Source organism: Gorilla gorilla, chromosome 2 (genome assembly GCF_029281585.2).
Source record: "Gorilla gorilla gorilla isolate KB3781 chromosome 2, NHGRI_mGorGor1-v2.1_pri, whole genome shotgun sequence".
In the NCBI taxonomy this organism is placed as follows: Eukaryota; Metazoa; Chordata; class Mammalia; order Primates; family Hominidae; genus Gorilla; species Gorilla gorilla.
The window spans coordinates 186,828,126-186,855,632 of record NC_086017.1 but is presented as its reverse complement, the minus strand read 5'-3'; the positions used below and the strand labels follow the sequence as shown (position 1 = coordinate 186,855,632).

General features: G+C 36.7%; 1 protein-coding gene and 1 non-coding gene across 17 annotated transcripts in view; both read right to left on the bottom strand.

Annotated features, from left to right (window-relative positions):
• The window catches only part of NAALADL2 (N-acetylated alpha-linked acidic dipeptidase like 2), a 1,364,432-nt gene that overhangs the window by 45,526 nt on the left and 1,291,399 nt on the right, over positions 1–27,507 (bottom strand). For 14 of the 16 annotated variants that reach the window (XM_063704380.1, XM_063704381.1, XM_063704390.1 and 11 more), the window contains 2 exons: positions 22,928–23,021; positions 4,886–5,084 (listed from right to left, as the gene is read on the bottom strand). In XM_063704380.1, coding sequence (XP_063560450.1) covers positions 4,886–5,084; positions 22,928–23,021 — 293 coding nt within the window. Of the gene's footprint in view, positions 1–4,885; positions 5,085–22,927; positions 23,022–27,507 lie in introns of those variants that run through there. The other 2 variants (XM_063704391.1, XM_063704392.1) reach the window with 2 other exon arrangements.
• LOC134758148 (small nucleolar RNA U13) lies at positions 20,959–21,064 on the bottom strand. Its single transcript, XR_010133092.1, has one exon. It is a non-coding gene; the product is annotated as a small nucleolar RNA U13 (small nucleolar RNA).

Below are 27,507 nucleotides of genomic sequence, written 5' to 3'. Positions count from 1 at the left end.
GGAAATGACTTTAGAAATTATCTTTATCCATAGATCTTCATATAATTACATGTAGACAAACAGTGCTTTACCTAAATGGCTAGGTAAATGGAGAGGCCCTTTCCAGTACTCAATCCTGTTTTCCCACCTAAACCTAGAGGAATTCTAAAAACAACCTGCAACGAGACTCTTAGAGCCACACAATCACTAAATTAGCCAATTCTTCCTAAATATCACGTCCTAAATTGGTCCTTTGCTCTTCATTCCTGACACCAACATATCAAATCATGATCTTTTCACCCCGTGCCTTTCCTACTCCCAATCTTCCTAAAGGTTTCTGCTCTCTCCTGACTCCAGTGCACCCTCTCAGGAGCACTAGATAAATCCTTCTAACAACACATATTTCTACATGGCTTTTTTGTGTTCATGAAAAATAAAGCCCAAACCTCTCAACAGAGCATTTAAGGGACTCCACAACTTGATCTTACCTACCTTTCCATAACCACTAACCCAGTAACCATTCAGACTACTCTACCTTTTGTACTTCACTCTTGAGCACACCACATACAACTTCTCCTTTGTGTCTTTCTTCAAACTATCCTCCTGGAAATGCACCTTAATTTAATGGGCATACTATCATTCCCTCAAGCCCACATACATCTTTCACTTTCCCTATGAAGTCTTTTGTGGCTGGGCATGGTGGCTCACGCCTGTAATCCCAGCACTTTGGGAGGCTGAGGCAGGCAAATCACGAGGTGAGGAGTTTGAGACCAGCCTGACCAACATGGTGAAACCCCGTCTCTACTAAAAATACAAAAATTAGCCAGGCATGGTGGCATGCGCCTGTAATCCCAGCTACTCAGGAGGCAGAGGCAGGAGAATCGCTTGAACCCCGGAGGTGGAGGTAGTGGTGAGCCGAGATTGTGCCACTGCACTCCAGCCTGGGCGACAGAGCGAGACTCCATCTCAAAAGAAAAAAAAAAGTCTTTCTTGATTACCGCAAGACAATACTTTCTCTCTTCACTGAATCACAAAAGTACTTTTTGGCTGTAGTATTCATTGTGCACTTTGAATAAGTATTCTGTACCTGTATTTGATATATAATTTATGTATTTTAGCTCTTGAATTAGATTAAGCTCCTTGAAGGTAGGGATCTTATATTGCCAGTTTCCAGCAGTATTGCACAGAGCAACAGAGCAGCGTTCAGTGAGGAGCCAGGTTTAGATGCAACATCATAGATTCAAAATTTTGAATCCTCTGTTTCCAGATCATTGGGAATATTATTCTACGTATTCCAAAAATAATATATTCCAGTGTTTAGTGGCACTTTTATTGAGACGATATTTTTTTGGGACATGATCTAAATACAAAATGAAGTATTTGGCTTTACACAGTAAAGTTCTGTCAAGAACTTTCTTAAAATGCAAATCATTTTTTACTTCTTTCTTGTGTATTAGATGACAATTCTGTATGCCCAATGGGTTAGAGAGTGAGATTCTTACGTGAATAACATCTCTAAAGACTGTTTAACATTAAAAAAATTGAACCCTGTTCACCAAATGTTCTTTTGTACAATGTAATTAACAATTTTATTTTTCTCTATGTAATTATCATTATAAATAATCAATCTACTTTTCATTAGCTTAAACTCAAATTTTTACTTTGAATATTTCCTTCCCCATTAAGAATGTGCTTATAAGCATTGAGAGTGGAAATCCTATTGTAATTTTGAAATGTTTGCATCAATCATTTTTAGAAATGTGAATTATCTATCAAGAAAAAACATGAAGTAGGATGATTTCTTATGTATTTTATAAATGAAGTACAAATTCGTGACAATTTTGAGATAAAGGTGAGGCCGATATGTCTAAATGAAGCTAATCTATTTACACTGCTATAGTATATATATGTATACACACATAAATTAATATATATATAAATTAATATAGTAACAAATTAATAGAGCTAAGGAAAAGAACGGCAGACATGTATTCCTTCAATAACTATAGTAATAGCTTAGCACAATTTCAAAATAGTGAACCAGAAACTTTCAGTCCTAAAGTTTGTTATATGAGTTAGAACATTATCATCATCAACACTTTGAGGCTTGCATAATGAGAACACAAGGTATACTGTAATTACATTACTAACAGGAAAAAAATGACTTGTTTAATCATTTTTAACTCAGGGGCAGACAAATATCTACTTTTCTACTCAAAATGCATGATAAAGTAAATTGAGTTCATAAATATTTTTGAATGGATAATAAAAAGTTTACCAGATGTATAATTTAGACCATAGAGGGGTCTTCCATATCCAGTGCAAGTGCCAAGAAAGACAAATGGGGAAAGCTTACTATATTATACAAAACTATGTTCTTTACATATAATTTGTATTAATTTCTGAATTTCTCTTTAAAGTAAATAGAATAATTTACAAAATATATTTTAAACCCCTAAGTTATCTACTTTATGACTTATTAATAATGCTAGATTTAATAATGTGGTTTGATTTTTCTCCTCAGCAATTATTACATCTAACATCATTACATTTATTTAATTACTTTGTTCATTCTGTTTCCCCATTCCCACCACTAGAATATACCTCATCAAGGAAGGTAACTTAAGGTGACAGCTATGTCCCTGATGCTTAAAAAAATACAAGCAGCAAACAAAGTGTCTTAACCATATCTCTTATTATAATAATGTATATTTTCCAAAGACTTATAATGCAGAATCATAATATTGGAAAATTACGTAAAGTATGGATTTTAAATGTGAATTTGAGTTTAAAATCATAAAGGAAAATTACCAAATATCAGGCTTTAAAAACATATTTTATTATAAAGGAGTCTCATTCCATCATCTCCTTCTATAAATGTAGAAATTAAGATGCTGAAAGATTAAGTGATGTGTGAGATCACAGAACTTTAGTACTAATGGGCACCTTAAACCTCATGTGGTCCAAATATTCAGGTGCTTAGGGCCACCCAGCCTATATTTTAATGTCTGCAGTGATAAGGCTTTTGCTACTTTATAAAAGTATCACATTTATTATTTTACCTTTTTCTCATATGTAATTAAGATTTCTATACCATACATCAATTCCTTAGTCCTAGTTATAACCTTTGTGTATACATAGTATGTCTAGTCCAGGGTGTATCATGAGAAGAAGCAGGAGGCAAAGAGATATTGGGGGAAGAATGGAGTAGGAGGACTGTTTGTTTAGCCCAGAACTTTCATTCTTAAAGGGCCACAAATTTGGACTTTCACACTACATAAAATTATACATACATACATACACATACACACACACACATACACATATAAAAATATATATACACAAATATATACATATGTATATTATATATTCACATATACATACATTAAATATGTCATATAAATACACATATATGTATGTATATATTAAACAGAAAAGTATGTATTTGTATGTTGTGTCTCATAGAATTATCAGTTAAATAAAAACTGTTTAAATATGCCATAATCTTTTTCTAAAATTTGTAGAGATTCAGGAGGTATATGTGCAGGTTTGTTACATGGACATATTATGTAATGGTGAAGTTTGGGCTTCTAGTGTACCCATCACCCAAATAGTGAACAGTGTACCCAATATGTAACTTTTCAACTCTCCCTCTTTTGCAGTCTCTAGTGTCTATCTCTCTCTGTATGTCCATGTGTATCTATCATTATCTCCAACTTATATGTGAGCACATGCGGTATTTGATTTTCTGTTTCAGAGTTATTTCACTTAGGATAATGGCCTCCAGCTCTATCCATGCTGCTGTGAAAGACATGATTTCATTCCTTCTGATGACTGCTTAGTATTCTATAGAGCACATATACCACATTTTTTAATCCAATCACACGTTGATAGACACTCAAGTTGATTCTATGACTTCACCATTGTGACTAGTCCTGTGATAAACATATGAATGCAAGTATCTTTTTGATATAAAAAAATTGTTTTCCTTTGGGTAGATACCCAGAAATTAGCCTTTTGGGTTGAAAGGTAATTCTATTTTTAGTTGTTTGAGGAATCTCATACTGTTTTCCAAGTATATATAAAGGCTATACTAATTTACATTCCTACCAACAGTGTATAAGCATTACTTTTTCCTCTGCTTTCTCTCCATCTGTTATTTTTTCACTTTTTAATAATAATCATTCTGACTGGTGTAAGATGGTTTCTCATTGTGGTTTTAATGACGTGGTTTTATGATGATTGATGGGTACCATAATCTTTTAAACTTCATGTTTTCTTCATTTATCTTCTACTATATAAGGAACTTCAAAAACAAAACCATACTGTACTCATAGTATCCTCTGAGTCTGTATCTAATCCACCTTCCATATAATTGTTAAAATGTTTTCAGAAAGCACTCCATGTGACTCTCCAACCAAACAAGCCTAATTCCTCAGTTGTTTCAACATCGATCTAAATCCCACTTTCCCCTAAATATTAAACTTGTTGAACTCCAACATAAAATGTAGTTTCCAGGATTAAACATATGAATCTAGATGGGATCTTTGTAGGAAAAAATAGCATAGGTCTATCCCCTGATCTGGTCAAGAAAGTGTATTTCTTTCAGTGCAACCTATAATTCCATTTGCTTTTTCATTGGCCATATCATATTTGACTCATATTGAAATTATGTAAGAAACTTCTTACTCATTTTTTTCTGTGCTGCTGCTAAGCCAAGTTTCCATTATTTTATATTTCTGCAGTTTAATTTTTCTTTGGGGGAGGGCGAAGTTCCTCAAATGAGTAACTGCTTTATAATTTCTTTTACACTACTGTTATGTTCATAGAAGGTACGTATTCTGAAAGTTAAACATAAACATTTAATTTAGGGCAAAAAGTATAATTTTTGAGACATGCATCCTACCTATAAAAACCTGGTGGTGCCTGCTTTACCAGAAAGCTTTTCTCCATGTCTTGGAGAATGTCATTCAGCATCCGGATGCGGATGGGTGCTCTCTCCTTGGGATCATTAGCAGGTCGCATCTCATCAGACTGAAAAAGTTCAGCACTCTCCCGCAGGCGTGACGCCATGGCTAACAGTTGATGAGTGTTGGGTTGATCACCTGGTGAAGATAAATGAGCCCATCTCAGAAGAGACATTCTCAAGGGAGCAAAATAAGCATTTTCCAATCAGGACTCTAAGTTATAAGCCAGACAGACTATTGAAGAAGGAAGAGGAAATTGTCATTGACAGTTCTCTCTCTCTCTCTTTTTTTTTTTTTTGTCACTTGACAAAAGCAAGGGTATATGTGTTTGAATCTTACCTGTCCAAGGAAAAAGATTCAGCATCAAGTAAACTTTGAACTTTGAGAATATATTTATTTTGCCCAAAGCATTCTGTCTAAACTTGTTTTTATATTCTACTAAATTAAGTTTATCACTGCTCATAATAATAACAACAGTAAATAGGTACTGTACCGATTGCTGAAGGACTGCTATATTCGAGGCACTATGTCTTTAATATTGACCAAAACTTGTTTGTCACATACACTTCATAGAAGCTGAGAACTAAGTAAGGTCAGAAAATTGTCATAGGTTATCAAGCAAGTAAATAACAGGACAGAATTAGAAGTTTGATCTTTCTGACTCAAAAATTTATGTTCACCAGAGAGTAAACTGTATTTCAGGGAAGAAAATAAAAACTGAGTTGTGATCTTTTCTCTTGAGAACCTGAGATATGTTACTATATGTTGTCATGTGACTACTGGGTTCTTTTTTTCTTTACTAGAAATGTCCTGTAATGTGAAGTTGATATATATCTTTGACCTAAAAATACACTAAAAACTATTTTATGTAGTGTTTGCATTGTTTTGTTTTAGTTTGGAGGTTTGTGTTTGTTTTTGTTTCTTTTCCAATTGTTAGTGTAACTTACTAAAAGTCATTCTGAGAGGAATGGTGGTAGCAAAGGCTCCACAGGACATACCTTTGACTAAGAGAAAGGCAACACTAGTATAGTTGTGCACTGAACTCTAGAGCCAGTCCACTTGAGTTTAAATCCCTGTGCTACCACTTAGTATCTATGTGATATTGGTAAAGTTATTGAGCCTCAGTGCCCTCATCTGTAAAATGAATGTAATAATAGTACCTGCTTCACAGATTTATTATGAGGATTAAATGATTAATACTTGTTCAGTATGTCCCCACAGGTAAGCAGTTCTCAGCTGCTGTGATTCAAGACCTTCTTTAAAAATCACTCTCTTCTCATGTCATGAGAGGGGCATTCCCTCGCATCTTCTTCTAGATATCTCACCATTAGAATCAGCCTTTAAGTGAGACAACAATTACTGGTATCATTCTCAGGAGACTAGGTACAACTGGCTTCAACAAGGCTGGCGTATCACTACAGAGGATCACTTCAAGTCAAGGTAATGAAGGAAAGTAGAGCTGGATAACCTAAATTGGCAGTTTTGAGAGGATGATATTGAGACAGACAGATGGTGTGAAGAATGGAGGCCTCCTGAGGCCTTCACTATGAGAAGTCCTGGGCAAAAGGGAAACATCACAAAAGGACTCTGTCTAAGTAAAGTCCAAGGGTTACCAGTTCCCGTAATACTTGGTCCTTATGAAAATGCAGATTCCCAGAACTATTGATTCTTTCTAGGGGCAGAGCCAAGAATCTTCATTTCAATATGCTACTCAGATTATTCTATACATATTTAAGAAAAATTACAGAGAGGTGATATGCTAAGAAAAGGAAAACTAGGTTAGATGTATAGCTGATACGTTAAATATGTTTGTCATAGAATTGCCAACCTCTAAAATAATGATAATTTTTTATTCTCACCTTCATTTGATGGAGACTGTTTTACATGTCAGTGTCTTTAGTGCCCAGCACCATGTTGAAATTCAATAATTATTTACTAAATAAGCAAAGTAGGTTCAATAAAGTATGTTTAGAAAAAAAATCTGATAACAAATAAAATTATGTAAAGAGATAAGTAGTTTTATAAGGGCTACAAAGAGATTTACAGGTAGGATTACATGAAATGTTCTTAGAGAACATAGTCATTTTTGCTAATTTTCAATATCCCACAATCTAGTTAAAAATTGTGGTAGAAGGGGAAATAATGCTTGAGGCTAATATGTAGCTCCCTGCTCACTGAAATTAACAGTAAGAATAAAATCAATTATAGGAGTTCACAAGGTTTTGGCATTTGATGTTTTCAAAGTCATTTCAGATTCATTAATTATCTTGTTTGATTTCACAACAAAATGAGGTTGCAAGAATGGGTATTTTAAGTCATTTAGAAAATCTAGCTCCTGAATAATTTACTCAATGCCATTTTATGAAAATAGTTTGTCCTAAATTTTGATGGTTCAGCAAAGCTAATGTATAGATAACTTCAAGGGAATATCTCTGCACAAGGGAAGAATAAGATGGATACAGCACATTTAGATTATGCTGGAAAGACTGAACAACAGAAAAAACAAGTTCGACATCCTTGAGAGTCTTCCATTTAAGAAAGAAAAATCTGTTCTGATCTAAAGTACATTACAGAATTGAACACATTACTACCGAATCAAGTGAGACAAATTGTACCATTCTACCTTATTTAGCTTTAAATGAATTTATCTTTCATGGTAGTACAGATGTAGAGAACTGACAGCTTTAGGAACTGGCTAGCTCCAGAAAGGACCCTGATAGTGGAAACTAGCCACTCACAACACACCGTATGCATTACTTCAAGTGTATGAGGTTACAAATTGAAAAGTAGCTCTATTTTCCATGTTTACTCAATCATTTTGATATATAAATGATGCTCCAAAGATTTCTAGTAGCCATTTCTCTGCCAATTAGAGCTTGCTTGTTCTTTTAAATAAGACCAGAAAGAAACCTTACCTTTCCTACTTCAGCTTTTGTGACCCCAAATGACTCATCTTTTATGCTTCTTATAATCCCTACTAGAATATCAGTTCTGTGAAGGAAGAGGTTTGTGTCTTTTATTCACTGCCATTTCCCTAGCACCTAAAAGTGCCAGTTGTACCATTTAATCGATGAATAATTAACTTATATACTTTTATCATAGCAGCTGCAATATTTTGATCCTTATCTGCCCTGTCTCTCTACTCTTTCTGACTGGAAAGAACCCTATGTAATCAGAAAATACATTTTATTTCTCTTTGTATTCCCAGATCGTAGCACAATATCTGTTTTATGGTAGTCATTTATTAATAAATTTGTTGAGTGAATGTTGAATTATGAGATGTCTTTTCTGAAATGTATTATTATATTAAACAATGTCTACAAAATCATTCAGGGAGATGTTTGGTGCATAATGAGCATCAACAAATGCTATTTCCTTCACTTTCTTACTAAAAATCCATTATAGTTGCAAAATAAAAGAAAAAGATTTAAAAGAAAAGAGGCTATTGTAGGGTAATGATAAGTTAAATTAAACTAAATTGAAATAAAATATGCCCTACAAAAGCCCCATAAAAACTTAAGATTATATAAAACTTTACTTAAGGCATGGTGAATTTCAGAGAAAAGAGGACAAACTGAGGCTGTTCATAGTTCGGGTTTAAAAAATAATAAGTACGTTTAAAAAAAGAAAATTAACTGGAAATTAGATATTTCTCTCAGAGCGGGTTAATACAACTATGTTTTAAATTATACACATGGAGTTTACAGACCAAAGACTGGATATCAAAAGATAGATTACAGTATGGTTTACTTAATTACTATCAGTGCGGTCATGAATAAATTACTTAATACTACAGGCCTTCAGCTTCCTTGGAGAAAATAATCATGTAAGTTTCTAAGTGCATAAATCACTATTTACGCAAGTTTGTATTATTAGAGCACACAAACTTAACACAAGTTACTACAAACCCATTTTTTAAAGGCATGGAAAAAATACTGTAACAGCTTTACTGACTTTTTTTTTTTTCTCAGAGATGTTACTCTTTATCACTTCTTCAACCTGTGCCCCTCCAACCCAATGTATCATATTCCATATTCCTCCTCATATATACTTTAATAAGGATTTCTAATTTTATTTTGCTGTGCTTGCAAATTGGGTGCCATTTTTCCCCATGGGCTGCTATCTCAAACTTCTGAAGAACAAGGAAAGAAATAATATAAAGGATAGAGGAATTAAACGGTGAACTTTAAAAAGGATTCTTTTAGATCACTGCTCCTGGTGAAACGCTAACCATTAATAAATTTTTATAGTATGGTAGAACATGCTGATTTATTATAAATATTAAAAATCAAGCTTAATATAATACAATATAGTTGACTGTCTACTGAAACTATCTTGATATTATTTGAGACAAATGAAATGAACTTACAAATTTCAAACAAAAACAGTTTGCATTTGTTCTTTTTCCCTTCATCTCAAAGTAAAATACATGTGTTCAGTAGGTATTTATTGAGTCCTTTTTTATATGTTATTCTAAAAGTACTGAGAAAGAAGCAAAGACATATAAGATTAAATTTTCAATCTTAATAAATTCCTGATCTAGTTAGAAATGTACATATACATCTAAACATACAATAATTGTCACATGAAATAAATGCTCATGAGGATGACTGAAGAGTTCATTGTATATAAGAATGATCTGACAAGTGTCCAGGGAAGAAGTAAACCTTGAGAGATAGATCATGAAACTGCCTAAAAATCCAGGACATCTTAAATGAGCTCTTGAAAGTTCTGGGATGTTATCTACATTAAAGCAATTGAGGGAGAGTGTTCCATTTTTAAACATTATTAATGTCTTTCCAGCCTCATCCCTTAGTCCTTACTATTGTAGAGGATAAATCTCCCTCCAATCCAAATCCTCCCATTTTTCTGGCTTGTTATGGAAAGAATGGAGCTGGATATTGTAAGAAGTATTAATATTAATTAAAGAGGAAGAAAGAAGGAAGGAGGGAGGGGTGGAGGCAGGGAGAGAAGAAGAGAGAAAGAAATGTTAGTCAATAGATATCAAAATAGATATTGAGACCTAGACAAGCCAATTCAGGAAAGACTCTAAGATGTTCTGGGGAAAACAAATGCCTTTTGCTCAGGGAATCTTCTGCCTTCTAGCCAACCATCATCCTGTAGCATCCTGCCCTCAAGACAGTTCATGAGGCAATGTGGTGTAGCAGAGAGGTTGAGGGGATTTGGAATCTGATAGACCTAGATTCAAGCCCTAGTTCTCCCACTAATTATACATCTGGTTAAGACACAAACTCCTCTGAGGCTCAGTGTCTTAATCTCTAAATTGGACTTAATCCACAGCTCAGCTCATTGAGCTAGAAGTAAGTTAAAATATTATAACAAATGTAAGGAACTTAACACAATATATGGAGCTTTGTGGAGTAGCCTCTAAAGTGACAAACTTCTTCCCAGAAACCTTATTCCTTCTGAACACCCTTGATACAGGATCCTAAAACACCTTCCAACAGCAGGTCACAAGCTCAAAGTCATTTTATAATGGCTTATCCATTTAAAGCTTCTAAGACTTCTGGGTAAGGCCGTTAACTACAGTAACGACTGTATCCACTGAATTTATACATGCCGTAACCTGCCGGGACCTGGGATCAGCACAAACTACATTTTACCTGAGGTATTAAATAACTTGATGTATGCTATGGATAAGTTTGTTCTCTCCAAAACTCATGTTGAAAATTAATTGTCAGTGTAATGGCATTGGAAGGTGGAGCCTTTCAGAGGCAATTAGGCCTTGGGGGCTCTGCTTTTATGGGTGGGTTTAATGCCTTTAGAAAATGGCTTTCAGGAGTGGGTTCTCTCTCTTTGTTTTCCCCTCTTCCACCATGTTGGAAACAGTGTTCCCCTCCTCCAAAGGATATAGCCTTCTTACAAGCAGAAACTGGGCCCTTACCAGGCACTAAACCTGCCAGCTCCTTGATCTTAGACTTCCAAACCTCCAGAACAGTGAGAAATAAATTTCTGTTCTTTATAAATTACCCAGTTTTGGGTATTCTGTTATAGCAGCACAAAATGAACTAAGACAATTAGTTTCAACTTAGCATAAACTCTTGGGTATTAACTTTGTTCCCCAACCTCCTGGAAAAATTTAAAACCTTCCCTTCCCTCCCCCTCATCCTCCCCATCCTCCCCCTAACCCCACTCCCTCCCCTTCCCCTCCCCTCCCTTCCCCTTCTCCTCCCCTTCCCTTCCCCTCCCCTCCCTTCCCCTCCACTCCCTTCTCCTCCCCTCCCTTCCCCTTTCTTTCCTGATGGGTCTGGCTCTGTTGCCCAGTCTGGAGTACAGTAGTACAATCAAAGCTCACTGCAGGGATGACCTCCTGAGCTCAAGAGATCCTTCTACCTCAGCCTTCCAAGTATCTACAGCCAAAGGCTTGCACAACCATGTCCAGCTAATTTTTAAAGTTTTCTTTCAGAGATGGAGTCTTGCTCTTTTGTCCAGGTGCATCTTGAACTCCTAGCCTCAAGTGATCCTCCTGCCTCAGCCTCCTATAGTGCTGGGGTTACAGATATGAGCCACCATGCCCAGTCTATAATTTTCCTATTCTAAAGAGTGATTTTACTGCTTATCATTATGATCTCTTTGGACTTTCATACTCCAACAAGTTTTAAATTTTAGTTTACTTCAATTTTTCTGAGTTTTTTGTGGCTGTATTTTTAAAGGCATACTCAATTTTATTTTAAATTAAAAGTGAAATGTACTGGTCATCCTCTAAAACAACATTTTTATATCAAACAAATGTAAGCTTTTTCTTTAATAGTATTTCCCAGAACCTATTATCCTATGGATGAGCTTACCACAGTTTTAAAGGTGCTAACAATTGCACAATCATAGCTTAGACTTCACTGATTTATAGTGACAAGAAAAAGTATGATTTCTGTTCTGCATAATACAGTGGTTAAAAGAGTAGAAGATTATTTTGGGGGAAAATGTATGTTACCTAATGTCATCTTAAAAACACCTTGTGGTATCACTAAAGAAAAGAAAAGAAATTGCCAATATGATTTCAGCCAGGGGCAACAGTAGTCCTTTTTATCATACATTTTCTGTTCTTCATGCTGCTTTTTTTAGTATGAATCACAATGAATCATCTCAGCTGGTGATTTAAAGATGTTAAACAACTCAGGTAGTGAAAAAATGTGAGAGCGATTGCGCTATTGATACTCAAATAATCTAACATTGATTCGATAATGCATAGATAAAAAGATATTATTTAAGGGTGAAATATGCCAGAAAACAATGGATAATTACAACTAAACTGAATGAAATAGAAGTCTCATTGCAAAGATACCAAAGTGATAGGTTTAGATGGATTATACTGGTTACTTTTTAAAAAAAAAAGCAACATATTTCTGCATTCTAAAGATTATCCAATAATCCACGTAGCCAATGCAGATGCAAATCTAGTAAGACTTCCAACTCATTGCATGTAGTGGGTTCCCTAAATTGTCTGTCCATTTATTGTAGAAATATAACCATGGGCTCTTTTGTGACCTATAGATGTTGTCACTGGGTTACGTTTGTGACTACATGATCTGGCTACAGACTGCTTGGGAAATATGAGCAAAAACATTCCTGAATGAATTAAACTCAGGTGGAGTTTATTCTTATCACTCTCCTGAGGCAGAAAGTTGAAATTGTATATTTAATATCACATGTGAGTCTAATTATGTATTGGCTAAACCAGGAAACTGAAAAAGAAAAAAAAAAAGGCTTAAATGAAATTGATTAACATGAAGGCAAGGGTACTTTATGTTCTGTTACAAGCCAAGATTAAAAGTATTTTTACACAAAGAAACCAACAAACATTTTTATAAGTGTGCCAGTGAGGAAACACTCATAGAATAACGGGTTATGGTACTATTCTGTCATGGGCACAGGGTTTTATCCAAAAAATACACCTTAGGGAAAAAAATGTTACAATAGAATAGGCCATTACTATGATGGAAGAGTAGGAAAAATAAGTCACTCACAGATTTCAATCAATGTAGTGTCACATATAAAATGTAGGTAACTCAGAAGAAAACTTGAAAGGAATTTGGATGAAGTACTCAGAATGGAGAAGGAAATGATGATCACAATGGGAAGCCGTGTGAATAGCAGCAAATTGTGAGACAGAAGATAAACAAAAGGAAAAAAGGAACAATGTGCTTACGATAATAATTAAGGGACATTAGGTGATAATAAATATGAGTTCAAAGAGAAATGGTGGGAAAGAAAAACTAGTTTTGAAGGCATACTCTGACAATGGGGAGACAATCAGCCTTAAAGAGCCAGCTGCCTCAAATAGCTTTTTGAACTAAGTGTGGATTACCAATTCAGTATAACAACTATGTACATAGCATTTACATTGCATTCGATAGTATAGTAATCTAGAGATGATCTAAAGTGTGTTAGAGGATGTGCACAGGTTATATGCAAATACTACACCATTTTATATGAGGAACTTGAACATTCATGGATTTTGGCATTTGAGAGAGTTCCTGGGAACAATTTAATATGGTTATGTAGTCAGTCTATATAAAAATGTAATGGGGATTGAGACTACATGTATTTTTAGGAATTTGACCCCCAATGGATGGCCAACCTCTTATTAAACTTCTCTATTAATTTGAGCAAACAAGGTAAGATACTTCTCATTGAATGCTTTAGAGTTTACATCCTTGTCAAATGAAAAAGGTAAGTTTTAGAAATGCCAGCTCAGATCAAACTGCTAGAAATCTAACATGATACAGAATTCCCATAGGAACAAAATCTTTTATTGGAACTGTCTGGATTTTAGTCAGGCTGCCTTGGACTTCTGAGGGAGGGCCCGGGATTGAGGACCCGGTGTACTTCACTATCTACTGGCCAGGCCAGAGTTGGAATTGGTGGTAATTAAATCAAAATTGAAGACAGATGGGCTGAGAAATAGACTCATGCAATCTGTATGGTGCTTAATTTTGCTAGTTGGGAAACTCACTTTTTAATTTTTAGAAAGAAAAAACATATTACATAGATCTCAATCATTTGCAATTGATAAAAAAAAAAAAAAACCAAGTGACACCTAAAAATTGAAACTACAAATCTAACAGGACACAGAATGCTTGCCTTAGTGTGATCATCACCTTGAAATACTATCCTTTCTTCCAAAATGAAGTGATTGACGCTAATGAATTATCAGAGCTAATGAAAAAAAAAAGAAAAAAGTCAGACCAAATTCTCATTGTCAGTTATTCAAAGAACAGGAGGAAATGCTGCCAGCAACTATTTTACATTTAGTGAGATAATCAGGAGGTGGCAATAAGACACACAGTTCAAAATTATGTTTCCTGCTGAGTCTGGCTTGCACGAAATAAATGTGTACATAGCTAGATCAAATGAAAATTACTTTTACTTTATTTGGTCATATGAAGTCTTTACGATAATGCTATTTAAGAAATCTGATGAAGAAAAATAGCATATATTAAGCAAGAAACATCAGAATTACGCAGACATTAATTGTTTTAAAGTGCTGTTTTAGACATTAAGAAGTGGGTAAGGTGAGGAGCATCAAATTTAGTAAGATTATTATGCGCTTACTCTTTAGTCTGCTCTAAGGTTCAAGGGTAGGGTTGTATTTTATTGGTTTTTGATACCTTCCTCTGCCCCTACAAACTAGTACCATTGCATTCTAAATGCATTTTTTGGACATACAGTTAGCAACTGTAGATTGAAAATATTTGTGGAAAAAAAATGGTTTCTGTACTATTACATGCAGACTGTTTTTTCTTGTCATTATTCCCCAAGCAATTCAGTATAACAACTATTTCCATAGCATTTACATTGCATTAGGTATTATAAGTAATCTAGAGATGATCTATAGTGTGCACAAGTTATATGCAAATACTACATAATTTTATACGAAGAACTTGAACATTCATGGATTTTGGTATTTGAGAGAGTTCCTGGAACCAATTCTCCATGGATACCGAGGGACAACTGTATTCATTTTTTGTCACAAATATTAATACATCTGAAGTATATCGGCTATCTTATCCATCACTATTTACACTATATCTCCATATACCACAAATAAATATTCATTCTCCATTATGTGCTTGGCATTGACCAAATATTAAGAGCCAAGGTCACTCAAAGTGAGCTTTCAAGAACCATCCAATAAATCAACCCAAACAAATTATTCACTGGTAAATTATCCTTCTTTCTGGTGGTTGTGAGAACGGTTGAGAATGGTCTGCTGCTACTGTAAACTAGCGTAATAAATAAACAAGATGGCCGGTTGTCAAGTGGTAAAAATTACACCGTTGAAAATGCAATTGGGTTTCAGAGACCTTCATATTGATACTGTTTGCAGTAAGGAGAAACAGTATTTTATAGTTCAGCCTTGAAGGTCAGTTTTTTTTTTTTTTCACTGCAATTGAGAATTTAATAGTAATCACTGTGAACTGTCATAAAAATAAGAAAAATATCAACAATTTAAGCTTGTAATAAGCAGTAAAATTATATGTTTCATTTAACACAGTACAAGAATTCTGTTTAGCTAATGAGCTTATCTAGCATTGTAGCTAAAGTTAAAACTGCAATATGTATTTAGGTATTGATAAGTGGTTTCCATTATTCACACATTAGCCCTTTACTGTATTCCATTTTTAGAAGTAAGGCATAACTAAAATAGAACTGATGCCTACAATTTAGCAACTATTTGAATAATCTTTGACCATGATTATTTTAAGTTACAAAAAGTAAAATACAAAAATGTGTAGTTTAAAGGTGTCAGGTTTTATTAATTTTATCAAACAGTCACACACAGGACATGGTAAAATAATATTTTTGCTTATGTTGTTTGGTTACACTTTGTTTTGCTTTGCTTGTTTTTTCTAATATGGGTACATCTCAAGTCTGGCCTTACCTTTCCGAGTGAAAGTGACAGGGAGACCCAAGGAATTTCACATCCAAAGAAAACTAAGCACATACAACAACCAATAACCAGAGAAAGTTCTTCATCTTGGGCAGAAGTCTGATATAACTGTAAGAAGCCAAAGTACTCCTGGCTCATCCATTTGAGAACCTTGGATTTTAGGGGCAGATTCATCTAGATACAGTGGTGTCTGGCTTGGAGTGAAAATCTCCATTGAATCATTGCCGTTCTGTTTTGTTTTGTTCCTCCTGTGATGACACACGCTTAGGTATAACTATTAAAGAAAGGGTTATTAATCTCCCTGGCCTATTCTGAGAATATTTTCTTTCCCTTCTTGCTTTAGTTGAAACCTGGTTCTCCCCTAATGATATCACTTGCATTTTAGCTGTCGTAGGCAGCAGTGCTTTTTCACCCTGTGCTTTTGTACCACCAACCCTAGAAGAATAATGTGAGGTGTTTCTAGATCACCACTCATTCTTTGAAGATTTTTATCTCCTGACTCATCATTACTCACTCTTACAAAAAGCTTAATTCTTTACAATGTCAATATCCACATAGACATACTCTCTTTTCCTTAGCCTCTTTTCTTCTAGCAACCACATGCCACACTCTCATGGTCATACACTGGCCTGGACGCCGTCCTTACCAATGTCTGCACTCTTTCTATGATCTCATTTTCACAAATCCAACTTGCTGACTACCACCTCCTGCCTTGTCAGCTCATGTGTTGTCAATTCTTCGATCTCACTATGACATGAAGTCTATTGGTCCTACCTCCTTCTCACTACCCTTCACTCCTTTTGTAACCTCACTTTATTCCAACCCCAGTTAAGATACTTTGGTCCATCACAATGCATTCATTACATACATCCTTCATGTACATCTGGTCCATCATAATGCATTCATTACATACATCCTTTATGTACATCCAGTTTCCTTTATCCTGTGCAGTTCATTGTCCTTCTCTCAGAAAAGGTCTAGCCCTGGTTAAACCCAACTCTGCCTGTTCTATGCCTGTGATGGGGTTCAGGACACCCTATCCCAAAATATGGCACCTTGGCATTTGAGGAAGCAATAGAAGCAAGACCTTGTCTCTGACCTTCTCCTGGCCCTCTCCCCTGAAGCCTGCCATAAAAGAATTCTCTGGGCCAGGCATGGTGGCTCATGCCTGTAATCCCAGCATTTTGGGAGGCCAAGGCGGGCAGATCACCTAAGGTCAGGAGTTCAAGAAGGGCCTGGCCAACATGGTGAAACCCCATCTCTACTAAAAATACAAAAATTAGCTGGGCATGGTGGTGCATGCCTGTAATCCCATCTACTTGGGAGGCTGAGGCAGGAGAATCACTTGAACCCGGGAGGCAGAGGTTGCAGTGAGCCGAGATCGTGCAGCACCACTGCACTCCAGCCTGGGCAACAAGAACGAAACTCCGTCTGGAAAAAAAAAAAAAAAAAAAAAAAGATTTCGAATTGTCTCACCTTCCTCTGAAGTAAGACATAAAACTTTTATTCCAGAGATACCCTCCCTACACCTGGAGAAAAGAAACTTACATCCTTGTCCTCAAAGAGATAGAGACACTGAGAATAATCTGAACAGAGATCTTACTGAATTCCCCCCAACTTATTACAATTAGATCATATCTTTTTGTCTTCTAATCATACTTCTGAACTCTTCATCAAACTTAGCATAAAAGTACACACATTTCCCTCTTTCTTTGGGTCTTCATTTCTGAAGGCTCCTGTGTCATGCAAAACTTACATTACATAGGGCCGGGCGCGGTGGCTCACGCCTGTAATCCCAGTACTTTGGGAGGCCGAGGCGGGCGGATCATGGGGTCAGGAGATGGAGACCATCCTGGCTAACACGGTGAAACCCCGTCTCTACTAAAAATACAAAAAATTAGCCGGGTGTGGTGGTGGGCGCCTGTAGTCCTAGGTACTCGGGAGGCTGAGGCAGGAGAATGGCGTGAACCCGGGAGACGGAGCTTCCGGGAGGCGGAGCTTGCAGTGAGCCAAGATGGCGCCACTGCACTCCAGCCTGGGTGACAGAGCGAGACTCCGTCTCAGAAAACAAACAAACAAACAAAACAAACAAAAAAACTTACATTATATAAATTCGTATGCCTTTCTCTTGTGTGAAAGGAAAATAAATCTCGGGACCTTCAAATCACTAAGCCAAAGGGGAAAGTCAAGCTGAGAACTGTGTCAGGCAAACCTGCCTCCCATTCTATTTCTATATAGTATAGCTACAAAGATTGAAAAAAAGCTACATACCTCCCTGACGAGGAAATTCCTTGTGGACAAGGACAGACAGAACTTAGTCAACCCTCTGCTCACATGAGACAAATGCATATCTGATGGCTTCCCTTGCCATGCTTTTTCACTAAACCAGGTAAGGCATAAGTGACTATTCCTGTAAATTGAGTATTGAGTGAAAGGCTAATCAGAAACTAAAAAGATTGCAACTTTTTGTCTCTTATCTACCTATGACCTGGAAGTCCCCTCCCTCCTTTGAGTGGTCCCGCCTTTCTGTAACAAATCAATGTACATATATTACATATATTAATTGATGTCTGAGTCTGTGTCATGGGTGCGTCATTAACGTTGGCAAAATAAACTTTCTAAGTTGACTGAGACCTATCTTAGATATTTTGAGTTCACACTTGTTAATGTGTCTTTTGTTATAGGCGTCTCAACCATCAACCTAGTGATAAGTGAGGAAAGAGCTCTTTTCTCCCCTACATTTGCATCCCCCCTGAAGGCTGGAAAAAATCCAAAATTATGCTGAATTATCTCTTTTATAATATGCATCTCTTCTGGGCTCTTAATGCTGCCCCCAAAAAGTTATATTTTCATGGTTTTTCACTTTCTTACCCTCCTAAAAAAAAAACAGCTATTTTATGTTTTCCTAATCTAAAGAAACTTGCCAAGGAATCTCAACACCAAATTTACCCATCTACTGTGTGTTCGGCCTCCCTTCACATTTTCATGGATGGACTACTGTGTTCCTGCTTTGGTATAAATGCTACGTCCCCCAAAATTCATATGTTTAAATCTAACCCCTAAAGTGATGGTATTAGGAGGTAGGATCTTTTAGAATTGATTAGTTCGTGAGGCCAGAGCCCTAAAAAATTAAATTAGTGCCCTTTTAAAAGAAACACAAGACAGCTCCCTCAACCCTTCTACCATGTGAGGTTAATAGCAAAAAGATGGCCATCTTTGAACAGGGAAGTGAACCCTCACCAAACAGCGAAACTGCTGGTGCTTTGATCTTGGATATCTCAGCCTCCAGAATTGTAAGAAATAAATTACTGTTGTTGATAAGCCATTCAGTCTATGGTATTTTGTTGTAACTGCCTGAATGGACTATGACAGTTCCTAACTAATGTGAAGTCCTCAATCCTTGTGCTTCCCCTAATTAAGAAAATCAGTCCAGCAATTCTCCCTTTACTCTCTTGTGTGAGCAAATTTTACCTCTCCACTAGATCACTGTCATCAAAATAAAAACATGCTACACTTCCTTGACTCCATACTTTTTTATCACCTATACCACTGTTACAGGAAAGGGGTCCCGATCCAGACCCCCAAGAGAGGGTTCTTGGATCTTATACAAGAAAAAATTAAGGGCAAGTCCGCAGTGCAAATCAAAAGCAAGTTTATTAAGAAAGTAAAGTGGTGAAAGAACAGCCACTCCATAGAGAGAGCAGGACATTTCCTAAAGTAAGAGGAGGAACATGTCCGCCCTAGGTACAATGCTTGTTTATATACAGGATAAAAAAGATCATGGGGAGATGTGCTCTGCTATAAGGGTTTGTGATAAAGGATTAATTTTCTTAATTACTATATTTTGCAAGAACCAATACTGTTGTCTTTAAAGCAAAATTAGGAATGCCTTTGTTCTCAAGATATTGTGATATTAGAACACTCCCAAATCTGGGTCTGTTGAGTAAACGTTATCAATCTGTTCCTTTAACCATAAACATCGAGAGACTAGGAATGCCTAACTTTCTGGGAATATGGCCTAGCAAGTCCCAGCCTCATTTTCCTAGCCCTCATTCAAGGTGGAGTCACTCTGGTTCAAATGACTCTGACACCGCCACACATCCCCAATTTATTACCTCCCATTTTCTTTCGGATGCCTTCTAATCCGGCTTTTGCTTATACTAATCTACTAAAATGATTTTGTTTGTTAAGATCACCAATGATTTCCACATTGCTAAATCCACTAGTCAATTCTCTGTTCTCCTTTTCTTTACGCATTACCAGCATTTGACACAGTTGATTACTTCCTCTTCTTTGAAATATATTATCCACTTGGCCTCTGGTTATAAGATTTCGCTTGTTTTTCTATTATTTTTTGGCCACTCCTCCTTGGTCTCCTTCTATAATTGTACCTTTATCCCAGTTTCTAAAGGTAGGAGCGCCTGAGAAGTCTTAGACCTTTTCTGTCCTCTCCATGTAATCCCCTAGTAATTTCATCTAGGATGAATCCGAAATTTACATTCTCAGGTCAGATCTCTCCTCCATACTCTGGATACAACTGCTATGTTCTGCTATGACATTTATTTTGGGAATGCAAATTTGTATCAAAGTAATTAATATTATGGCATTTAGTGATTGATATTAGTTTGAGCATAATGCTATTTTCAGATTTGCTTTTATTTATGCTAATTTTGTTCCACTATGGGAATGTATGTAGGTATGTTTCTTAGGAGAAGGGATTTTAATTTTGGTTTATTTATCTAACTGCTGTTTGTTTTTGTTTTGTTTGTTTGTTTTGATAATGGAACTGTGCCAAGCATACCAGAGAGGCTCAATAAATATTTGTTAAATGAATGAAAAAATGGATTCAGGAGATGTGAAGTCCATGGGGATTACATGCAAAAATGTTTGTATACATTTAACTTTCTGTGGAGAAAGATAATAATTTTCTTCAGATGTTGAAAGGGTTCTTAATCATCCACACCAACCAGATTAATAATATAATTCTAGCAATAACCCAATAGGTCATTTTTTTTGAGCATCAGTATTAGCCTATGTTAATTAAAATGTTTATATAGTGGTTATAATGTGGAAATATTGTGCCAATTTGTAGATTTCCTATGTTAGACAATTGAAATGTGCCAATGTGCTAACAAGGGTTGAAGGAGGTAAATCTCACACATTGGCCTGACAACCGAATCGTCACAAATATGAACCACAAAAGGATCATATATATGAATTTTGAAGAATAAACCCCATTGTTTAAAAAATGGATTTTAGCATGTAAAATGACAGTATTGCTAATACTTTTGGTCTCAGAAAAGCAACCTATCATTTATAATTCTATTATATAATGTTAGCATTTTGCAGTATACTCTTTGGGGCTTCTTTTCATGCATGATAGTTATGGCTTTTAGATGAACAAGTATTGTGAGGTTGTTAACCTCCTTTTGTTCTCTGAAAGTTTAAAGTTTTATATGGAATACCAATAGAATTTTCTGAAGTATAAAATATAAAAACTAAAGAAACAGCAAAACAGTTTACAGAATAAATAAAATTACTGTTTAAAAAATATTTGCAAAAATGATATTTATTATTCACAAAACTATTTAGACCTTTATTTATACCTTCTTTGTTCTTATTTTGCAAAATGCCATATGTTTGGTTGTCCAGAGTGACTGCTACAGTAGACACACTGACAACAGTAAGATGAAAGCCTAATGTAGGTAGGAAAGAAGGAAACTATATAGAGACTAACTTAAATATATAAAAAGGAGAGCAATATGAGGCTATTTGTGTGGTAACAAATAGCTGTAAGTGGCTCAAACTGTTCACAAGGTCATGGTTTTACAGTCACTATAATAAAATCATAAGAAGTATTGAGGGGGAAAAACGGAGTAATCTCTAATCCAGGGAGTAAGAAACAATCCAGGTAAAGAAAAAAAAAGGGGGCCAGGTGCGGTGGCTCATGCCTGTAATTCCAGCACTTCGGGAGGCCGAGGCAGGCAGATTGCCTGAGCTCAGGAATTTGCCACCAGCCTGGACAACACGTTGAAACCCCATCTCTACTGAAATACAAATATTAGCCGGGTGTGGTGACATGTGCCTGTAGTTCCAGCTAGTTGGGAGGCTGAGGCAGGAGAATTACTTGAACCTGGGAGGTGGAGTTTGCAGTGAGCTGAGATCGCACCACTGCACTCCAGCCTGGGCAATAGACAGTGAGATTCCATCTCAAAAAAAAGAAAAAAAAATTAAATTTTCAGCTATTGGAGATATTTGGCTTTTTAGAATGATCCATTTTCAAAGGATTACTGTTTCAGCTCTACAGTTAAAATATTGACTTTTTTATTGAGAAGTAGTTGTCCACAAATGACTCATTAAAGATCTGTTAGGAAGATGTGTGACTCAAAGAGGAGGAGGGTGAAATCTTTAATCACAATACTGCCCTTTGTATTTGGTTAATGAAGACAAATTAGGAGCCTAATTGAAAGATTTGTATGTAGATGAAGGGGAAATGAAGGTAATTATTAGGGTGGGGTCAGAATTCTGCTGAGAGAGATATATTCAAACATGAAGGAATTGAAACAGAGACTCAGAAATAATTGCCTGGTTTCTTCTTTATCATCTTTGATCTAAAGTCTGAGCCAATAACTCAGTCAAATGGAATGGGGCCTATACCACACAGAAACCAACCCCAAAAGAGAAACTTCTGGGCCAATCTTGTTTGAACTGATTGGCTGTTAGAATGTTAAAAAAAAAAAAAAAACCAAAAAAACTGGATCATTGAACTGTATTATTCTACATGAAACCTGTAAATAATAAGAGAAACTTAGAATTATAAATCTCTTTGATAAAATAGATGGGCCATCCTTTAAAATCTGATATTCTCCATTATGCTTACACATCCGTGCATCTCATTTTTGTTGAATGAAGACTAAAATTCTTCCAGGTCCTTCCCAGGATCACCCTCTCCAGGAAGCACAGCATTGCCATGGCTAGTAAGATCATTGATGACTTCATCCATTCCTTGTCGAAAATTAGTTGAACAATTTTTCATTGGTAAAATTACTATAATTCAAAGGAAAATTACCTTTAAGGTTGTTTTGAACTTCTAAAGCTATATCAAGTGCATTAAAGGGCAGAACAGGTTCGTTGGCAATTTGCAAAATCACTTCTCCTGAGAGCTGAAAGAAAAAAGGAAAAAGAAAATACTAGCATTCAGTAATTAGGAGTTTTCATTTGTTTGTTTTTCATTATTTCAGATATTTTTATACATCTAGAGCAGCAAAAACACACAGGAATAATATAGTTTTATAAAATCTCTTTTTCTTTTAAATCTTTATTTAATTTTATCTTTCTATAAAGAAAAAGACCTCAATAGCTTTTTCACATCTCAGAATAATATAAAGAAATATATCATTCCTTTTGTGAGCTGAAATATTAAGAAATGGCTTCCCTAATTGAAAGAGTTGTACTATTTAGACTTTAAATAATTCCTTACAGTTCGTAATATCACATGACCAAACAAACAGTAAAGAGGAACACCTGAAAATCAATGCCTGGTTATTGGACTAAGGAAAACTTCAGACAAAATTAATGATCAATTTATTTTATTTGATAACCTACAGGCCACATTTGGCAGTTTACTTTGAAAGTAAACAGTCTTCCAAGTTAACTTGTCTTGTGATTTATGGTAACATCCTGTCACTGAGTAAAGAATTTTTTCTGAGTTCCCCAAATTACATACTGACGAATACATAACCTAATGACATTGAAAAGGATGCTGATTTGTCTTTGAATCATGAAATTTGGCTGATTTGTTTCAGAATCAGGAAGTTTTGCCAATTGTCTTGCATGTAGACATTTTAACCTGTATGTTGATATCTGTAGCCAGTGATTATAACCTCTGTATTATACCCTCCAGTAAAAAGAACAACTCTGATATGAGGAGTCTTCCTCCCTTCTTCTAAGCTTCCTTAGGAAAGCCTCCCAACCTGTAACAGACTCTTTGTTTGGTGTGTCTTCACAGGTAGATCTTCACATTTGGCTTCCAATACACCTCCTTCAAAATCTTAGATATGATTTTTCTTCATGCTTTTATTCTATTCCTAATTGCTTTTTAATTTTTATAATTTTCTAGAATCAAAACTAATAGTATTAATACATCTGTGAGATCAGTGCTTAAAATAAATAAATACAAATTTTAAAAGGCATCCCCAAAGCTCATATCTGCAATCTTCGTACATACATAATTCCCCCATGACCCCACCCCAAAACTGTCTGAATATTAACACATGCACTACAGCTGAACTAGCATCTGCTTAATAGGCTGAACAAGTCATATGCATGCATACACATCTCAAAGGACCTTAGGGCTGGCAGCAAATGCCATTGTTATCTCTCTCTCTCATAAGTGATATTTAAATATTTACCTGGGCTTAACGAATGTCCCTACATATCTCATAACCCTGAAGGCAGCACACAGGGAAATGTGACTGTGTTATTATTAATGCAGTGTGAAATGTGGTTAGTGAATGAAAAACATTGTCTTGTGAAACTACACAGGGGAAATTAGCACACTAACTTGAGACAGAATGCATACAAGATATAATTTACTAGGAAATTATGATGTTATATATCCAAATATATATATTCAACAAGGTGCAAATTCCATTTAATATTTGACACGGTTTGGCTCTGTGTCCCCACCCAAATTTCATCTTGTAGCTCCCATAATTCCCATGTGTTATGGGAGGGACCTGGTAATAGATGACTGAATCGTGGGGGCATGTCTTTCCCATGCTGTTCTCATGATAGTGAATGTGTCTCACAAGATCTGATGGTGTTAAAAACGGGAGTTTCCCTGCTCTCTTTTCTCCTGCCACCATCCATGAAAGACGCGACTTGCTCCTCCTTGTATTCTGCAATGATGGTGAGGCTTCCCCAGCCACGTGAAACTGTGGGTTTTCCATTAAACCTCTTTCCTTTGTAAATTGCCCAGTCTTGGGTATGTCTTTATCAGCAGCATGAAAACAGACTAATACAATAAATTGGTACCAGGAGTGGGGCACTGCTGAAAAGATACCTGAAAATGTGGAAGCAACTTTGGAACTGGGAAATAGGGAGACACTGGAACAGTTTGGAGGGCTCAGAAAAACAGAGAAATGTGGGAAAGTTTGCAACTCTGTAGAGATTTGTTGAATGACTTTGACCAAAATGCTGACAATTATAGAGAAAATGAAATACAGGGTGAGGTGGTCTCAGATAAAGATAAGGAACTTGTTTGGAACTGGAGCAAAGGTGATTCTTGTTATGTTTCAGCAAAGAGATTGGTGGCATTTTGCCCATCCCAGAGATTTGTGGAACTTTGAACTTGAGAGAGATGATTTAGGGTATCTGGTAGAAGAAATTTCTAAGTAGCAGAGCATTCAAGAGACGACTTGGGTGCTGATAAAGGCATTCAGTTTTAAAAGGGAAACAGCGCATAACAATTTGGAAAATTTGCAGCCTGACAATGTGATAGAAAAGAAAATCTCATTCTCTATGGAGAAATTCAAGCCAGCTGGAGAAATTTGCCTAAGTAAAAAGGAGCCAAATGTTAAATCATCAAGACAACAGGAAAAATGTCTCTAGGGCATGTCAGAGACCTTTGCGGCAGCCCCTCCCATCACAAGCCTGGAGGTTTCGGAGGAAAAAATGGTTTCATGGGCCAGGCCCAGGGTCCCTCTGCTGTGTGCAGTCTTGGGGACTTGGTGCCCTGAGTCCCAGCTGCTCCAGCCTTGACTAAAATGGGCCAAGGAACAACTCAGGCTGTTGCTTCAGAGGGTGGAAGCCCCAAGTCTTGGTAGCTGCCACATGGTATTGGTCCTGTGGGTACACAGAAGCCAAGAATTGTGATTTGGAACCTCTGCCTAGATTTCTTTTTTTTTCTTTTTTTGAAATGGAGTCTCGCTCTGTTGCCCAGGGTGGAGTGCAGTCTTGGCTCACTGCAAGCTCCGCCTCCTGAGTTCACGCCATTCTCCTGCCTCACCCTACCAAGTAGCTGGGACTACAGGCGCCCACCACCATGCCCAGCTAATTTTGTTTTGTATTTTTAGTAGAGATGGGGTTTCACCATGTTAGTCAGGATGGTTTTGATCTCCTGACCTCATGATACTTCCGCCTTGGCCTCCCAAAGTGCTGGGATTACAGGTGTCAGCCACCGCACCCAGCCCACCTCTGCCTAGATTTCATAAGGTGTATGGAAACACCTGGATGCCCAAGCAAAAATTTGTTGCAGGGGCGAGGCCATCATGGAGAACCTCTGCAAAAAAGAAATGTGGGGTCAGAGCCCCCACAGAGAGTCCCTACTGGGGCATCACCTAGTGGAGCTGTGAGAAGAGGGCCACCGTCCTCAGACCCCAGAATGGTAGATCCACCGACAGCTTGCACTGTATACCTGAAAAAGCCACAGATGCTCAACACCGGCCGGTAAAAGCAGCCAGGACGGGGGTTATACCCTGCAAAGCCACATGGGCGGAGCTGCCCAAGGCCATGGGAACCCACCTCTTGCATCAGCATAACCTGGATGTGAGACATGGAGTCAAAGGAGATCATTTTAGAGCTTTAAGATTTGACTGCCCTGCTGGATTTTGGACTTGCATGGAGCCTGTAGCCCCTGTATTTTGGTCAATTTCTCCCATTTGTAATGGCTGTATTTACCCAACGCCTGAGACCTCATTGTATCTAAGAAGTAACTAACTTTCTTTTGATTTTACAGGCTCATAGGTGGAAGGGACTTGCCTTGTCTCAGATGACACTTTGGACTGTGGACTTTTGAGTTAATGCTGAAATGAGTTGAGACTTTGGGGAACTGTTGGGAAGGCAAGTTTGGTTTTGAAATGTAAAGATATGAGATTTGGGAGGGGCCAGGGTTGCAATGATATGGTTTGGCTCTGTGTCCCCATCCAAATCTCGTCTTGTAGCTCCCATAATTCCACATGTTGTGGGAAGGACCCAGTAGGAGATGATTGAATCATGGGAGCGGGTCTTTCCCATGCTATTCTTGTGATAGTGAATGGGTCTCATGAGATCTGATGGTTTTAAAAACAGGAGTTCCCCTATACAAGCTCTTTTCCTGCCGCCATCCACGTAAGATGTAACTTGCTCCACCTTGCCTTCCAACATGATTATGAGGCTTCCCCAGCCACATGGAACTGTGAGTTCTCCATTAAACCTCTTTCCTTCGTAAATTGCCCAGTCATCAGTACGTCTTTATCAGCAGTGTGAAAACGAACTAATACAATATTAAAAGTTATATTTCCCAATTGTTTGCACAATTCAAGTTGTAAAAAATATAATTCAATTTGATCTTCTTCTATATGCTTGGGAAAATGTGTTTATTAGAAATAAAGAGAAGAAAGAACCCCTTTTTTATTTTTATTTTAAGTTCTGGGGTACATGTGCAGGATATGCAGGTTTGTTACATAGGTAAATGTAGATGATGGTGGTTTGTTGCACTTACTAACCCATCACCTAGGTATTAAGCCCCGCGTGCATTAGCTATTTTTCCCTAATGCTCTCCCCTCCCACCACCCTACCCCCCGACAGACCCCAGCGTGTGTTGTTCCCCTCCCATGTACATGTGTTCTCATTGAAAAACCACTTTTGATAACCTTTTATTCCTTTGAG